General features: G+C 44.9%; 1 protein-coding gene across 9 annotated transcripts in view; it reads left to right on the top strand.

The window, feature by feature from the left end:
* Positions 1 to 18,015, top strand: part of TTF2 (transcription termination factor 2) — a 43,033-nt gene that overhangs the window by 9,331 nt on the left and 15,687 nt on the right. For 6 of the 9 annotated variants that reach the window (XR_013447954.1, XR_013447953.1, XR_013447952.1 and 3 more), the window contains exons 4-15: positions 2,978 to 3,044; positions 3,898 to 4,839; positions 5,153 to 5,267; positions 5,618 to 5,800; positions 7,169 to 7,296; positions 8,469 to 8,550; positions 10,341 to 10,460; positions 11,682 to 11,832; positions 14,045 to 14,153; positions 16,508 to 16,692; positions 17,414 to 17,567; positions 17,851 to 17,942. Coding sequence is in view for 1 of the 9 variants with exons in the window: in XM_036071026.2 (XP_035926919.2) it covers positions 2,978 to 3,044; positions 3,898 to 4,839; positions 5,153 to 5,267; positions 5,618 to 5,800; positions 7,169 to 7,296; positions 8,469 to 8,550; positions 10,341 to 10,460; positions 11,682 to 11,832; positions 14,045 to 14,153; positions 16,508 to 16,692; positions 17,414 to 17,567; positions 17,851 to 17,942 (2,328 nt within the window). In the remaining 8 variants the exon portion in view is untranslated. The remainder of the gene's footprint in view (positions 1 to 2,977; positions 3,045 to 3,897; positions 4,840 to 5,152; positions 5,268 to 5,617; positions 5,801 to 7,168; positions 7,297 to 8,468; positions 8,551 to 10,340; positions 10,461 to 11,681; positions 11,833 to 14,044; positions 14,154 to 16,507; positions 16,693 to 17,413; positions 17,568 to 17,850; positions 17,943 to 18,015) is intronic. The other 3 variants (XR_013447956.1, XR_013447955.1, XR_013447958.1) reach the window with 3 other exon arrangements.

The raw sequence follows: 18,015 nt of genomic DNA, 5'->3' as shown, positions 1-18,015 counted from the left end.
CTGGCTGAAGTGAATGTGCCTGACGGTGTAAATCTGGGTTGGACGATCAGCCTTTAGGAAGAAGGGAGGATAAAGAGGTCTGGCTTCCTCTGGCTGTGTTCCTCATTATTGTTTATTGCTTACGGCCTGGGAAATAATGAATATACTGCAGAAATTACACTCTTCTTCATAGCAGAATCAATATTTGATTTCTCTGAGAATACATTCCCATTGCTTTCTTTGTTGATTTGCAATTTAATAAACATAAACTTTTTATCCTAAAAACAGAGAAGCCCATCCATATTGGTTTTAATAAAAACACAAGTACAAGCATTTTTAGCACCGTGCCTAGAACATATACATGCTTAGTAGTTCAATCATACATGTGTTGTTTTCTCCCTTCTTGGTCTCCAAGTCCTGCCCCTTTGAAAGTCTGCAGTGGCTTGGGCTTTCAAATAGATACGATTTATGGGATATTCTTGTCTTGATACACTTAAAATAACAGCAGAAATTTATTCTTGATTCACTTTGATCAGGAGTGGTATGGCCTAATAGTTGCCAATACTTTGAATTGTTATGCATTCGAAGCATCTCAGAAATTTTATTACACATGTTCAATATAATATCCTATTGCTGTGAGAAAAACTAAAGAGACCAGTAAAATTTTTTTCAGAAAATTGTGAGCTTGAATGGGAAAATTGTGAGTTTGTATGAGAGGGGCTGGACCTATTTTCTTTTTAGTTTGACTTTTATGGAACACTTGTTCATTTGAGGCTTACCTTTGCTTACATGTCCAGGTGAGGTAATGACATCCGGGGATTTTGAATTGGGACTCAGACTGTCTTGATTCGTGTTGTATATCACGGGGCTAACCTAAGAAGTTAGAAAAGAGCAAGAAATTAAACTGAGAGAAAGGAGAAAGAAAGGATTAATGTAGGTAAAAATGGAATTTAATGAGTTCAATAACAGCAACAAATAAAATCCAGAAAGTAATTGATCAAGAAAACAGAGAAGGCCCTAGTGTACAGTATGAGAAATAAGCAGTTACTCTTGAGATATATTAAAATTCATTGTGACATTGTTTTTAGTAGCACAAAATTGGAAACAACCAAACTGTCTATCAAGAGGGTTCTGGATAAATAAATAATGGAACTCTAAATAGTGGGAAACTAACTGTGCAGCTGTAGGGGGGAAAAATGTGTGTGTGTAAACCCTTTATATGTTCTTCTAGAAAAATTTTGAAGACATTAAAAAAAAAAAGCAAGGTATTTAGTAGTATGGATACTATGCTATCTGTTGGTGTGGAAAAGGAAATTAAGATTCATATATTTATATTGATCTGAATATACATTTAAAAATCTCTGGGAAGGTAAACAGAAAGCTAATAGGAATGGTTACTTGGAAGGGATGGGAACTGGGCATATAGGGTACCGTGAGGGGGTCCTTTTCATGGCCATTTTATACTTTTTGGTTGAGTTTATTACCTAGTTAAACAATTAAGTAAAATGATATTTGAAAGCTCTTCTTTGACTGACTATTCAATGTGTTTGAGGAATCATTTTGGGTAAGGAAAAAATCAGCTCACTCTATTTAATTCTGTGATACTGAACAATTATGCACAAAAGGCAAGGCATACTTGGGAATAAAGAGATCACATATGGTTATAGCCTTCCGGTTGCTGAAAATGTAGTCGGGCAGACAGGCAGATATGAGTGTAATACAACTAAATACAACAGAAATAGAGAAATAATACAGTGGATGAACAGGGAAGGGAATGGGGGGAAGACCTTGCAAAGGAGGTATGGCTCGAACTGGACGTTGAGGGACCTGTAGGACTTTTGACAACTGGTGATGGGGGAAGTGGTGGGCAAACAGGGATAAAGAGGACATCCTTTGGATGGAGGGAGAATCACATGCAAAAGCTGGGACGCCAGAGCGCATGCGAGGTTTCGTTTGCTAATGGAGCAGCATAGCCATTTCTGTGTAGTGGGTGTGTAGGCTGTGTTTACTGGTGCAGGGACAGTTTTGTATTGGGATGTATGTCTGATACAATCTTTTTTTTTTTAAATGGGAAATTGCAAATATAGACAAGTAGACAAGATGGAATAATGCAGCATAGAACTTCAACAGTTACCAGCTCATGCCAATCTGGTTCTGTGTATACTCTACCCACTGTAGTCCCCAGCTCCTGCCATATTTTGGAACAGATCCCAGATAACATCATTTCTTCTGTAAATGTTTCAGTGTATGGCTCTAAGAGATAGGGATTCTCTGTCTTTTGAACCAGTTGGAGTGCAGATTTCCAGGAGCTTCATAGATGTCATAAATAGTTTATTTTTAATAATTTTCTGTTTATTTGTTTAAATCAATAAATAAGGTTCACAGTTGCAATTGACTGATAATGTCTTTGAAGTCTCTGGAGTTCTCTCTCCATTTTCTTCCCCCCTTGTAATTTATTTTTTGAAGGAAGGCAGTTGTTTGTCATGGAGCATTTCTCACTGTCAAGATTTACAGATCACATCCCCGTGGCCGAGCTCTGTGTGTTCCTGTTGTTTGTATTTTCCGTAAATTGGCAATTTAATCTGGGGGTTTGACCTGAACCGGGTTAGTTTTTGTTTGTTTTGGTTTGGCTTAGTTCTGTTTTGTTTTACCATATAGGTTGTTTCGTGGTTTCCCATCAGGGATACCTAATGTCTGGTTATCTCTCCTTTTCTGATTTTAGCAGCCACTGCTGATCATGTTTCTATTTTAGTCATTCTTTACAGAGTAAAAAGAATAAACCTGTGTACATCTTGGTTTCCACGACTCCTCTTTTCTTTCATTTCTTAGCCCTTATACATACCCCGTGCAGTAGAGAATTTTTAAATGTAAATGTAGGAGTAACTGGTTTCAAGTGACCTTCCAAAACATTGCAAGATGTTTTTTGGTTGAAAAAGAAATTTATCTCGTTGTAATGGATTTCCACAGCCTTGATTGTTTGTGTTTTATACTTCATTAGATTGTTCTTCCAGTGCATTAGAAGTAAGGCGGCGGGGAAGCAATGGTGTGGAAGTATCCCATGGCAGGTAGGAGTTATTCCTGTCTTCAAACCTGCTCTGCTAAGACTGTTTAATCTGTGGTGTTGCCCGAAAAGACCTTGAAATCCAGTATAAACTGGTTGGTCTTCATCATACTGTCTCTGAAAGATAGTTCTTTTCTTTAAGCAACGTGGACCCTATCGGGTCTTCTAATTCAAAGGACTATTTGGTTACAGTGGAGATTTAATTATTTGCCTCCTATGTCACTTAAATATTTTTCAAGGTCTTAAATGTGGTCACTGTTCTGTTTAGGAAAAAATTTGGATTTATTTGACTGACTTCAGCATCTTTTTATAGACTGGTTATCTCCTTGATGTTGGTATAAGCAGGGTGTCATTTGTAAGCTCCTAGACCGTGAGAGACTGATAGATGCCCAGCGCATGAGGGGCTCGGCCCAGGGAAGCGGCAAGACTTCCATTGGTTGAGGTGTAGCTCAGACTTATGACTCTGGATTCCTACAGTGAAACTGCCCTAAAGCCAAACTCAAAGCAAGCATAAGACACTGTATACGTTTGGGGATAAATTCATCTCGAGAGAGTAATTTTTTGTGAAAGGTATACATTGTGGCTGTTACAACTGCAAAAGCACTTGATTTGGTTACTACTTGTCCTTGAGGCCCGGGAAATCAGTAGTCACGGACAGAGAAGGAACCAAGCATTGAAAGTACTGTTCAGAAACTAATACTTTGTGTTAGGTACCTAGTCTTTCCTAGAGGCAGAAATGGTCCCAGGAATGTTCAGAAATACTGGACTACTGTTTCCATTTCCTCTGAAAAAAGGGCATTCTAGATATGATGTTCGCATTAATGTTTTATATTGAGCTTATTTTCTTTGTCTTTTAGGAGCCTCGTTCCAAAGAACATTCTGTAACCAACAAGTCTCAGCATGCCTCTGAGCCTCTTCATTATCTTTCCACCCAGCAGAGAAACCCATTCAAGGTCCTGGACAAGAATCAAGAACCGTCTCTCTGGAAACAGTTCACCAAAGGCGAAGCTGGGGATAAGATGAATGATAAGAAGCAAAAGGAAAAGGTAGATGTGCTCTTGGATCAAAAGAAGGAATGGAAGCCTGAATCCAACTGCTGGACGAAGCAAGATCTCTCATCTGGCCTGGAGGTAAAGAAAAAACAACCTGCATCTCAAGAGCAGCTGCGAGGGGAGAAGACAGAGTTTCAGCATGCAGCAAGGGAGAATGAAGGGATGCACATAAGAAACCTTTCTGAGGTTAAATCCAAGCAGTGCCATGGTGAAGAGCTGAGGAAACCATCTGGGTCTCTTCAGGAGAAATCACACGTTGAGAGTCATCCTGTCCAAAAAAAATCAGAGCCTCTGAGGGAAAAGGAAACCAAGCCTTTGCCTGGAATTATTCACAGTCAGAACCCAATAAGCAAGCCCGAGAAAGGGGAACACGTCAGCAAAGAGCACCCCAAGAGCCGGGAGGCTAGAGAAACAAAGGCAAGGGACGAGCCAGGCTCGCAGACCACCCGACAGTCAGAGCCTGGGGATGGGCCTGCGCCACCGGCCACAGGGCGCTCCCTGGGACAGAGGCCGGAAGTGGCCTCCAGCCGTGGCGACCGTGACGAGAATAATGCCGTTTTCACTTCCTCTGAGCCTGCCTTGCTCTTTGACTCGACTCCGGACTCACACAAGGAGGAGAACCTCCCGTTCCCTGGTCAGAGTGTGCAGAGAAAACCATCTCCTGCCTCGGGTGTTTCCAGGAAGGTGGAGCCTTCAGACCCAGCAGCCCAACGTGTGTACCTCACAACACAACTGAAGCAAAAGAAGGTAACTACTGACCTACCATGTGCTTTGTTTTTAAGGTCAGAGCATTGCTTGCTGGGGTCCACGAGCAAGTCAGACATGTCAACGTGAGAAAGGTTTTGTGGGTGAATATTTAGGTTCTGTCTTTTCCTGGGTTTATATTTTCAGGGTTAGTCAATCTGTCGGGTTTAAAACAAAACCAAACCAAACACTGGTTTTCACACATACACTTAAAGGACGCTGATTTCAGAGTTTTCACATTTTAGGCTACTTTAATCTGAAACTGTCTTTCTAACAACTTGAGGCGGGAGGTCATCTTACAGGATCTGTTTTTCAGAGCACACTGGGATCGGTGAACATCCAGGCTCTTCCAGACAAGGGTCAGAAGTTGCTCCAGCAAATTCAAGAGTTGGAGGAAGCCCTTGGTGCTCTTGCCCTCACCACAGAGCCAGGTAAAATGGGTTACGCCCCAGAACTCGGGGTTTGCAGGAACTCTAAAAGAGACATTCGAGAAGCCCTTTCAATAAAGAATATGTTGACCCATTCACCTTTCCATCTGATTCTCTACTTCTGAGCTTTTCAAAATTACACTTGTGATTTATAAAAACTTCCTTCATTTCCTGTGGACTCAACTCTTTCCCATCATTTAAGAACTTTTCAGTGCTGTGCTCTTGAGGTCTTCCCCAGCTCGTTGGAGTGGTAGTGATCCCACCCTCTTTTGACCTCCTCTCACACATATAATTCCTTTGCTTTCCTGAACTGTAGCCTGTTCTTTCCTTGTTTTTTTCTTTTTTCTGAGCAGACACTAATGAGAAGAGTAACACTCCAGTACCGCAACAGAGAAACTCCACCAAAAGTACCACTGAGCCCCCTCACTTGGTGCCTCCCCAGCCCCTGCAGGGCCAGGGTCTCCAGCCTCTGGGTTCTCAAGGACTGAAGGCTGCCTGCCCGGTAGCTGCTGGGGGATCCAGTTGGTGCTATGGAGGTAAGATCCAGGGGTCTGGCCCTGGGGTGAATAGCTACCCCTACAAGTTAAAGGCTGCCGAGGAGATGTCTCTGTGCCCGTGTGAAGGGAGAGGCCCTTCTGGAGTTGTCAGCTGCCTGTATGATACAGGTTGTGATGCTCAGCTGAGCTTTGCGCGGCGTTTAGATTTCTGTGCCTGCCTTGTTCACCGGCCGTAATCAGTCAACCCAGTGGCCGGCACATGGGAATCCTCTCGTAAATGTTTGTGAATGAAAACTTAAACTTACACCACGATGAGGTAGGCAGACCAGCGGGCACATTTGCACCCCATGTGTTAAGGCAGAGCAGAGAAGTGACGGAAGTCAAGCTGATGACCAAAGACCCACCGAGAGCAGTGAGACCCTATTTAAATGAGTTTCCGTCCTGAACTTTCCAGAAAACTGTGGTTCAGAAGTAACTGCAAATAAAGATCATATGGCCTAGGATGGGTTGGTTTGCTGATCAGGAGACGGGACCCGAGCTCACTGGTCTGGTTGGCTGGCAGTGACTGGAAAAACTAAGGCCAGTTTTCTCCCAGCTGAGGAGCACCAGAGAACTGGAACGGGAAAAGGAAAGAAGCAAGGAAACAGAAAAAGGAAGGAAAGGGAGAAAGTGGAAGAGTGATAGTTAACAGGGGGTCAGAAATAGATTCGGTGCCAGATGCAGCTGAGGCCAGCCTAAAAAGGAACAGAAAATGCGCTCGTTTCGGGGCGCCTGGGTGGCTCAGTTGGTTAAGCATCCGACTCTTGATTTCAGCTCAGGTCATGATCTCAGGGTCATGAGATCAAGACCTGCGTTGGGCTCTGTGCTCAGTGGGGAGTCTGCTTGTCCCTCTCCCTCTGCTCCCCCCCGCTTTGCACACTCGCACATACGTGCATGCTCGCTCTCTCAAAATCCTGGCACAGTGCGGTCAGCATGTGAGGTGCACATCAGGGGCTGTCTCCCTGTCTACCTAAACATCCACGGATTTAACCTAGCCCAGCCTTCCCTGTTGCTGGCTTCCCTTCTTTGCATCCAGCTCCAAGGATCTTTTCTTCCTAAAATAATGATGGCATTACCTTTTCCTCTGCCTCCTCTTTGAAACTGGAGAAAAAAAAAAGGCCTACCAAAAATACTACAAGTTCTCTTTTTATTACACTTTCTGTTACTTTGCCCTTTATTATGGTAAGTGTGTGGTTAAACAAACAAACAGGAAATGGGGCTAGAGGAGCTTGCGAGGAAGGAAAATCGAGGGGTGGGAATTTGTAGTCCGCGCAGATCGGTTACCTGGCAAATCGTGAATTGCTGGTTTGCAGCGTTAGCCAGGGTGTAGCACTTGTGACCCTTTAGATACCACCTGTCTGTACGCAGGTCCTACGAAACAGGACGGCCCCCATGCCATGTGGGAAATCATAAGTAAAGCCATTGATGAGCTGCACGCGTCCCTTGAGTCTCGGCCCGGTGAGACAGCCGTGGCAGAGGATCCAGCTGGGCTGAAGGTGAGCCAGGGGAGGCTCGTGGTGCAGACTGTGCTCTAAGAGTGTCCCTGCACCGCGGACCGGGAGACCCTGGGGGGCTGCCCTCCTGATGGATCTTTCCTACAGATAATGCTTTCGTGGCTTCCCTTCTAGTATTTTCTCCTCCTGTTTAGCTCTGAGAAGAAAGTACAAAACCCACTTTTTTTCTTAAAGCCACAAAATTCTGTGGGTCGATAGCAATAGAAGACCCATTTATTGAGCTTCGGTAGGTGCCACAAGGATGCAAAGGACTTACTGCTCTTAACTAGTTGGGGGGAAGTGCATCTACAATATATATGAAACAACTAGAAAATGACACGAAAACAAAGGTAAAATGTGCACTGTATCGGACCACAGACGGTATACAACGTACAAAAGGAATTCAAAATAAGGGAAGAGTCACCGTAGGTAAAGAATTCTTCGTTGCCTGCCTACCCTGTGCCTTCACGAAGTTGCAAGCCCGAGGAGTAGAGAGGGTAAAGCCAAACACTGCGGTCAGAGAGAAGAGGCCACAAGCAGGACTAGCCAGTGAAGATGGGGAGCAGGTGACATCCCTGAGCGGGGCCCTCCCTTGCAGTACAACCTGGCACAGGGAAGCAGCTCAGATAGCCTCGCTCAGGAGATGGGATGACATCCCATAGAATCGTGAGCCAGGTGTTTTCTGAAGATTGTTTTTGTCACGGGGTACAAGATGAGTAAGAAAAGACTGGAAGGGGGTGTCCGCCAAATTTATGACTCACGGTGCAGATGGGGACATTGCCTACAGAGAGGAGAGTCGAATTTAAGAGAGAATGAGGAAGAACCATCGGAATGGTTCATCAGTGAAAGGAAGGGGGCCGGTCGGAGGTCTTGGTTGCAAGCAGTAGAAACTGCCTGGCTGATTAAAGCAGACAGAACGAGACTCTCACTTGAGGGACGCTCTTGATAGACGTGCTGGCCAGTAGGGGCAGGTCTGTCCCGGGCAGGACGTGCGGTCACCCTGGGTGAGAGGTGGAGTCAAGGACCTCTGAGGTGCAGTGAGCAGCCCCATGACAGCTGGAATATTGGGAGGATCGCTTACAGAAAAGAGGAGAGGAGAGCGTGGAGTCCGTGTAGTCAGGATCCAGCCCCTCCTGAGGAATTTATACTCAGCTTTTGGTTCTTCCCTTTGTCAGCTCCCTTTGCTACTGCACCAGAAGCAGGCGTTGGCCTGGTTGCTATGGAGGGAAAGTCAGAAGCCACACGGAGGAATTCTGGGTGAGTCTGGTGTTATGTTAAGAGCCAACATGCGTGTTGTTTCATTTGATCCTGTCAACAGCTCTGGGATGGGCATTCTGCTGCCCCCCTTTTACAGATGAAGAAACGGAGGTGCAGGATGGTAAAGCAACATAGTCAAGAGTATATAGCTGTAGGATCGGTCAGGTCGTGGCTGCACGTGGTAGAAGCTGACTATGGCTAATTAAGCAGAGGGAGAGTTCATTCTCTGGTGGCACAGAGGGTTTCTGGGAGGGGTGGAGAGCCAGGCTGGAGGCCAGACGTCTAGGAGCATGGCCAAAGTCAAGTAAGAACCTGAGTGTCTTGTGGGAACTGTCATGGCTGCTTTGCTCCATCAGACTCTAAAGGAAAGTGTTGCCACCCCAAAGTCAGAGACTCCTGTCTCCACCCCTTCCTGCTTCCTGAAGTCCTGAAAAAGGATTTCACAGGGAGCCTCTTTTCTCAAGTTGCTTGCATCTGAATTGAACTCTTGTGTGAGTACGTGTGTTCTCCAGAGCCAAGGCACACTGCCGGGGCCTTAGGTGCAGGGGACCCTAGAAAGCCAGTTTTCTGTGTTCTGCTTTGGAGACTCATCGAACTAAAATTTTCCAAGGTGCTCAGCTTCTAGAAAACATGACAGATGGCCACAAGGGCTAGTGAGTGGCTGTGACGGGGCTCCCCAGGACCACCTCCAGGATCTATGATTTGCGAGGAGGATGCACAGCATATAGTTGTACTCATGGCTAGGATTTATTACAAAATAAAAAAATAAAATTATTCTGATGTGTTGTAAGTTGAAATCTGCAAAGGGAAAAGGCCCACGGGACAAAGTTCGGGGGACACCAGGTGGAAGCTTCCAGAGGCCTTTTGCAGTGAAGTCACACATGTAAGATGTTGCCAAGCAGGGGAGTTTGGGCCCCAGGTGTCTACTGGGAGCTGGTCACACTGGTGGCTTCAGACCTGGTCGGTCCTGAAGTGCCAGGCTTCCAAAAGGAAAGCAGATGTTCAGCATAAACCATAGTGTTTGTGCACACAGTGTAGGCACAGTGAGCCCCTCTTAGAAGTTCTGAAAGTGGTGGGAACCCTGCTTGAATTGGAGTTCCCAGATGCCAGCCCAGGGCCAACCCTGTCAGCAGGCCTCTCCGAGGATGGTGGTGAGGACTGCTGTGATAACTCCTTACCTGCACAGTCGCGGGGCCAGAATTTGAACCTGAACCCATGCTGTGACATTTTACTTCTGCTTATGTCAGAATGATTATTTAAACTGTTACAGTGAGGATGAGAATATTTTATAGGGTACAAATAGGAAATTCAGTGAGGGAAGTTCAGTGATTGGCACAATGACAGTACCTTAGAAATGTTAGTTTATGCCCCTCTTTGATGAATAAGTTAAGGGAATGGGGGACTGTTTTGAATTAACTCCATCTACTGGATCTTTCTGCTTTGGGGGAGTGAAAAGTTAAAAAACTGGGCAGTATCACCAAACTGAGACAGATACCAGGGAATGCATTAGATAAGTAACAATACAACGTGAACACTAGAGCAAGGTCTAAATAATAAGCTTTAAGTTTTGCAAAAGTCACAGTAAATGTCTTTGATCTAGAAAATGAGGAGCAGGGGCTAGGGTTCCTCTTCGTACACAGAGTCGAGGATTTGTTAGGGTCAGAAAGAATAGTGCCTAGACCAGCAGCAGTAAGTAAGGGCCAAGGTCTGCCAGTGGTTTCTTCTCTTGAAATGGAGGTGATTCTTTGCCCTAAGTGATAAACTCTCTGACTTTGGTTTTCCTTTTCCAGCGGATGATATGGGATTAGGGAAAACCCTGACAATGATTGCGCTCATCCTGACCCAGAAGAATCGAGAGAAGAACAAACAAGAGGACAAAAACACGGCATTGACTTGGCTTTCCAGAGATGGTATACAAATGCCTTTGTAACCTCTTATTTCCTGAATTGTGTGAGCCGGCAAAGAGTGGATGTGTTTCAGCTATGAGAGAATACTTCTGGTCATATGTCATTAATTTATGAGAAAACCAGTGTTAGATAATAAAATTAAAAAATTAAAAATTAAAAACAAACAAACAAAAAAAACCAGTGTTAGACTCTGTCCTGTGGCATCATTTCTGATGCTGAATCTGCTCATTACCAGTGATTGTTTCCCCGTTTGCTATAAACTTGGCCTGACCTGTGATTAGAAAAAAGTGTATAGAGAAAGCCAAGGCTCTGGAATGGCTGTAATGAAGATTTTTGTTAACACTGAGGACACAGGTACAGGGTTGGGCCAAATTAGTTAATATATAATTTTTTTAAGGAAGGTCTGTCACAACCTCTTGATTTTAGCCACCATAGCGGAAGCTGTTTCCAAGTTTTCTGAAATTCCGTAAGTTTCCCAATTCTAGACAATTTCTGTCTCACCACAACCTCTGTTGTTAGGATAAAATAACTGTCCAAGTGCTTTAAAGGTCCTACATGGAACGTGTCGGCAACCCCACATCCCACGTGAGTTGCCAGGTACGCAAGGACAGGACTCGGTTGGTAGGCCAGGTGCAGATCTGGCTGTCCGCCCTCCAGGCCTCTCCCGAGCCCGGTGGCAGCTGGGTCCTGTGCCTCTGGGTGCAGTAGTGACATGCTGCGTGCATAGCAAAGAGATGGGGGAGGGGGAGCAGTGGTACAAATACTCCGTCACTAACCGGCTCCCACGTAGTTTTTGCCTGTCTTAGCGGTTTTGTACTTATATTGTAATGTGGATGTAATTAAGTTATGCTTTTCAGAAAAAAGTAATACTACTCCCCTGTAACAAATCAACTCAGGACGAGGTAGGAAATGATCCCGCTTCTACCTTTTGACCACTGTGGAAGCACATTGGTTTTTTTTAGACTGAGGCCCCATACTGCGCCCTTTCCCTCTTTAGCCACTCTCTGTCTGACCTTTGTACAGGGGAAAATAAAGAAGTGTTTTGAGTTAAAAGACCACCCCTCTCATTTCCCATTCTATTCTATGCTGTGTGTGGAAATAAGAGCGGCAGTTTGTTAAAAAATGTGATTGAAGGAATAAAAGTCAAGAAGAAGGGGAGGTACCTTTAAGGAGTTAAAGACTACTTAATGAGAGCCATGAGGTGTTGATTTTTTTCCCCTCAAGACTCCTGTGAGTTCACTTCCCATGGAACGCTGATCATCTGTCCTGCCTCCCTGATTCATCACTGGAAAAACGAGGTGATGAAACATGTGAGCCACAACACGCTAAGAGTCTATCTCTATCATGGGCCCAATCGGGATCAGCGTGCAAAAGCGTAAGTGCAGAAATACGGCAGTTGGTGAGAGCCCTCAGCCTCTTGGCTTGAGTGGCCATATTGGCCTTCCCTGTTCTCCCTGAGCTCTCGCGTAGTCAGGACTAATGGTAACGTGTGAAGACCGAAGGCACTGTCGTCACCCAGCATCCTTCACCTGTGCTAAGAGATGCATCTTTGAAGACAATGGTGTTCTTTTGTTGTATCCTTGTCACCATCCTCAACAAGAGCTGCTGTGTGAGGTAGCCTCAGATGCCCGAGCTGTCGGCCAGGGAGCCCTGGCACGCGATGGTCTGCCACAGTTATTTCATTCTTGTTGAATTTCTGTTTCCAATTTCATGTTCTTTTTCCGTTCGTGTGAATGCAACCAGCCTAGTCTTACAGAGCATCTTGGTAGAATATTAATGGTTAGTTGGTATAGACTGGCTCTGTTTTTCATATAGGAACCATCTAAGAAGTTTTCTTTTTTTTTTTTTTTTTTAAGATTTTATTTATTTATTTGACAGAGACACAGCGAGAGAGGGAACACAAGCAGGGGGAGTGGGAGAGGGAGAAGCAGGCCTCCCGCTGAGCAGAGAGCCCGATGCGGGACTCGATCCCAGGACTCAGGGATCATGACCTGAGCCAAAGGCGGATGCTTAACGACTGAGCCACCCAGGTGCCCCTCTAAGAAGTTTTTGATTCAAGAGTTTAGGATTAGACCTAGTTGAATTCCTGAAGGGGTAGGATCAGGAAGGTGGAAGGAAAATGTTTCCCCAGATGGTAATTTTAGTCCTAGTCTTTGCCTTTTGGTTTTAAAGGATTTTTTTGGTTTTTAAGATTTTATTTTTATGTAATCTCTATACCCAACGTAGGGCTCGAACTTCCAACCACAAGATCGAGGGTCACATGCTCCACTGACCAAGCCAGCCGGGCGCCCCTAAAGGAATTGTTTTTTGTTCCTAATTGTGATGTGATGGTCTGGGTTGAATACTTGCTGATCTAGTCAAGAAGACAGTTGTTTCTGCTTCTAAATAATCCCCCAACCTGTCATATTAGATATTTCATCTCCTAAAGAACAGAGCAGTAGTCTTTCAGGGGTGAGTTTCGAAATTGGGGGCCCTCAGTCTTACACCCACTCTCACGAGTGAGGGTCGCTTTAGCAGACTGAAGGTATCAGGGCATCAGGGACAGGCCTGCGTGCCTTCTCCAGCAGAGTACTGTCAGTGGCTGGCCTTTGTTCTAGATAGTTTTTTTAAAGACTTTATTTATTTATTTATTTGAGAGAGCGAGAACGAGCGGGGGGAGGGGCAAAAGGAGAGGGGGAGGCAGACTCCCCGCTGAGCAGGAGCCAACTCAGGGCTCGATCCCAGGCCCCTGAGATCATGACCCGAGCCGAAGGCAGACGCTTGACCGACTGAGCCACCCGGATGCCCCTGTTCTAGATAGTTATTAGAAATAAATTGCACCTTACTTGATTGGCACTTCAGTCATACCTGGTTTGGTATTCAGAATAAACTAGTTGACTGATCGGAATCATTCTTAATCCTTCTTCTCTATATGATGCTAAGTCAACATGTAGACGGTGCTCCTTCTGAATTAGGCATATAATTTTTATCAAAAAAGTATTTCTGGACATTCTCCCAGATGCACAGTATTAAGTTTTGTTGGAAAAAAATTTGTGCTTTTTGTTAAGAATCTTTACACGTAAAGGGGTATAGGCAAGGTAAACTCAAAGCGTAGAGAGTGTATTTTTTTTACCCAAATGTCAAGGCTGGATTAATGGGTTTTCAGAAATCCGTTATAGAATGATAAGGCGAAAGATCAGATCTAGATGAACATGCTTTGAGGGCTTCTTACTTCTCTGAGACTTCAGCATCAATCTAGCTCTCAAATCATCATTAAATGTTAACTCCCAGCCCTACCCTACTTCTGTCGTTGCCAGATCCTATCCAGCTTTATATGGCTCCAGCCAGAGATTTTTCTCTCTGACTCATGGGATGGGAACAGGGAGGCCGTTTAGCTATAGTAAGCAGACTATAAAAATGATGAGATGTAAGGCAAGTGAGTAAAATTTCCTTCTCCCAAACCATGTATGTGTGGATTAAGGACAGGAATTAATGAATTCTGCCAACTGTCCCTCCAGCGCAGGCATTTTTATAAAGGGATCACCTCCAGCTCTCCTGTCAGTCATGGAGGGATTGTTTACTGTTTACCTTGTGTCCTGTCGGTGCAGCCTCTCTACCTATGACGTCGTGATCACTACCTATAACCTTCTGGCCAAGGAGATTCCCACACAGAAAGAAGAGGGGGTGGTCCCCAGTGCAAACCCCGGTGTGGGGAAGGTGAGTCTGCGAACCGCACCTCATAGTCTACCCGAGTCTTTCTACCGCATCACACACAGCAGAGGTGCCTTCCTGTGAGGTCAGGAATGGCCCAAACGTTCCACCCGTGGAAACGGAAGGTTCGTTCCCCTCTTCCTTCCCTTTTATTCTAGACAGACTTCGTCGGGAATAAAGGATGAGGTTTGGCACAGTATTCAGTTGTTGTGTAGAACGAATGTTAGGGACAGTGCAGTAGTAGTGGTGCTCGTCACGGGACTGTGGGAAGCCCCACCTGTTGCAGTGTTTACCTTAGAGTCTTCCGGGTGTACTCTTAGGATATTTTTCATATTTAATGAGAAGACTAGTGCTTTAGTACAAGTATTTTTGTATTTAAGCCTATGATTGCCTGCCTCTCTTCCGCCTCCCAGGGAAAAGAGGTTGCAAACAGTAGGCCAACAAAGGGACTCGAGGCTAAACGCTAACCAGGTGAAAACTGGGTGTTTGCTAGGGCGTCCGGGGTCGTCTCAGTTACTCAGTGTAAGGCTTTATTGCCTAGTTACTGTGGGGCGTTTTTCTCCTGAAAATACAGTGCCGTTCCCAGAACGGATCTTCTGCATGTTCTCATTTTTCGTCCGATCTCCGTATTTGGGGAAATCTCTAGAATGCTTCTCCGGTCAGACCAACCTGACTTCTTGTTGATAATGAACTGTTCAGATTCCTCAGTGGTTCCTCATTGCTTTCAGGATAAAACCGTAGTTCCTTTCCATGAGGTCTGAGGCTTTTTATGACCTTGCCCTGCTTGCGCGTGTCTCGTCCCCTACGCCCCAGCCCTCCCTGTGGCAGTGCGTGGCAGTACCAGGGGACGTGTACCTGCCCTGCTCTGTCATGCTGCTGTGCCTTTGCATTCTCTCCGAATGGAAGGCTTTGCCTCCGTGCCTTTTCCAGGTTAATTTGTTGTGTTTTTTTTCATCTGCTTCAAGAATCCTTTAATCCTTTGGTTAAATGCTCTCCTAGCACCTTGTGCTTACTCATGTCATAGCCCTCCACACACTGAGCCAATACTGAGCATCTCCTATGTGCCACCTGCTATTTCAGGTATTAGGGATACAGCAGTGAACCACACTGACTAGGGTCCTCCAGCATGTATTGGGTTATCCAGTGGCACATAGTATGTAAACATCACGCTGTAATTAATCTTTCTGCTTGTTTTTCTTCCCGCTACGTCGTGAGCTCCTTAAGGCTAGGAGCTGTCCTTTATGTCTGATTTCGTATCTTACGTTATAAAAGTAGACTTGCAGTAAACTTTTAGTGAATTTTTGTCAATTTAGTAAATATTTTATTGAAACGAGCGAATTTCTAGGCTCGACACCTAGTGCAGTCCTGACCCACGGCTGTTGCTCACTTTTGAGTTTTAACTTGAAAACTCAAGTTAAAAGATTTTGCTCTTAACTGCCTTTTTTTTTTATTATAATTTTTTTAAATTTTATTTTATTTTTATTTTTATTTTTTTTAAAGTTTTTTTTTTTTTTTTTTTTTAAAGGTTTTATTTTATTTATTTGACAGAGAGAAAGACAGCCAAAGAGGGAACACAAGCAGGGGGAGTGGGAAAGGGAGAAGCAGGCTTCCTGCGGAGCAGGGAGCCTGATGTGGGGCTCAATCCCAGGACTCTGGGATCATGACCTGAGCCGAAGGCAGACGCTTAACGATTGAGCCACCCAGGCGCCCCTAATTTTTTTATTTTTTAAGATTTTATTTATTTGACAGAGAGACACAGCGAGAGCAGGAACACAAGCAGGGGGCGTGGGAGAGAGAGAAGCAGGCTTCCTGCCGAGCAGGGAGCCTGATGCAGGGCTCAATCCCAGGGCCCCGGGATCATGACCTGAGCCGAAGGCAGACGCTTAACGGCCGAGCCACCCAGGTGCCCCTAAGTGTCTTTTTTTTTTTAATTAAAGATTTATTTATTTATTTGAGAGAGAGGGAGAGAGTGCTTGAGCAGGAGCAGGAGGGGCAGAGGGAGAGAGAGAGAATTTCAAACAGACTCCTGATGTGGAGCTTGATCTCATAACCCTGAGATCACAGCCTGAGCCGAAACCAAGAGTCGGAGGCTTAACCAACTGCACCACCCAGACGCCCCTACTCTTAAGCATCTTAAACTCAAAGATTGGGGCTCTCGAGTTGACTTGTTTCTTTTTACCCACTGAGAGTCTCCACTTTTGGTTTCTTCAGCTTCATTCTCATTTCAGTATACCTGATCTAAGCCCTCAAACTGGACAGAAAGCGTGGATTCTCAATACTTGTTCATTATTTCCCCATCTCTTCTTGAAGACATGTACATTTTCCCATACTATTGATGATGTCGCTTGGGTTTCTTCCAGGATAGTGCAAAAACGCCTTTGCTTCGAATAGTCTGGGCTCGAATCATATTGGATGAAGCTCACTGTGTGAGGAACCCGCGAGTGCAGACTTCCATGGCTGTGTGCAGGCTCCAAGCCCAGGCCCGCTGGGCTGTCACTGGAACCCCCATTCAGAACACCTTGTTGGACATGTATTCACTGCTCAAGTGAGTAGAACTCCTCAGCATTATGTAAATGCGAACCGAGTCAGTTAACCCTTCATCATTATTCCTTACCATGACAGAGCTCCAGAGTGTGCCAGATTATCTCGTGTAGCGGATGGCAAGCTTCTCGACCTTTAAAGGGTAAAAGAATTCATATTTATGAGAAGATAATCAGTTGATGGACTGGCAGCTACAGGACTGTGATTACATCCAGCCCCTATATATGGAAAAATATAGGATGGATTAAAGTGAAACAAAAGTCCTCTTTCTTCAGTCTGTGAATGTTTTGGGCTTTTTCTATTTTAAAGCGTATGGCCTAGGGTCAGGCCTACAATTTATTTGAAGCAAACAGAAAAGAATGCTGATTTTAAAGCCCTTGCTTTTATTCAAGTAAGCCCATAAGAGGATATGGAATTTCTTTGCCGGCCTTTGAAGCTTTAGGAATAAATTCCAGCTATTGGTTATATGTCCTGTTGTGACGATACAGATATTGTTAATGGGAAAATTCACATTTTGTAATGTGGTTTTGTTATCAACTTAGATTCTTTTCATGTGTCTTGCAGAGCTTTGCTATGAAATTCACTGTTAAAAAATGAATGACGGATGTAACAGAAAAATTGGATTTGTTTCTCATCTCCTGTGTTTCCTTGGACCCTTATTTACTCCTTGAACCATTCTCCAATTCTTCTTTCCTACTCTCTGTCTTCTTCCTCAACAAAAAAAGATTTCTCCGTTGTTCTCCATTCGATGATTTCCGACTGTGGAAGAGCCAGGTTGACAATGGTTCAAAGAAAGGAGGAGAACGGTTAAGTATTTTAACCAAGAGCCTTTTGCTGAGGAGAACAAAAGACCAGCTGGACTCCACAGGCCAGCCCTTGGTAATCTCGTTTATACTTGTCCCTGGGGGAGGCCAGGGAAGGAGGCTGACATGTCCTCAGTTTGGCTTGAATAGGCATCTGCTTTGCTCGGGAGCCTCTGAGTGTCCCATCTCCATGTGAGGGGGCTCTAGGTGGCCATGTGTCACAGCCATCCTGTTTTGAGGGCAGGTGGGAGAGCTGTCCAGGGCTTGACTAGGTTTCCAGTGTCCGCTGTGGAGAATGTACTCTGTAATGCCCAGGTCATTTGTCTGACTTCACCAGCTGATTTCTTCTACTCCTCCAGGTGATGCTGCCCCAGCGTAAATTTCAAGTGCACCATTTAAAGCTTTCTGAAGATGAAGAGAAGGTTTACAGTGTCCTTTTGGCAAGATCAAGGTGTGTGCAGTGAGGAAGCACCTCACATTTATTGTGTGATTCCTGTCCTTGCTTGGGAGGGAGTTAAGGGTCA

This window comes from Halichoerus grypus, chromosome 5, assembly GCF_964656455.1.
Source record: "Halichoerus grypus chromosome 5, mHalGry1.hap1.1, whole genome shotgun sequence".
NCBI classification, from domain to species: Eukaryota; Metazoa; Chordata; class Mammalia; order Carnivora; family Phocidae; genus Halichoerus; species Halichoerus grypus.
Note: the sequence above shows the minus strand (reverse complement) of the source record. Positions and strands in the feature narration are given on the sequence as shown.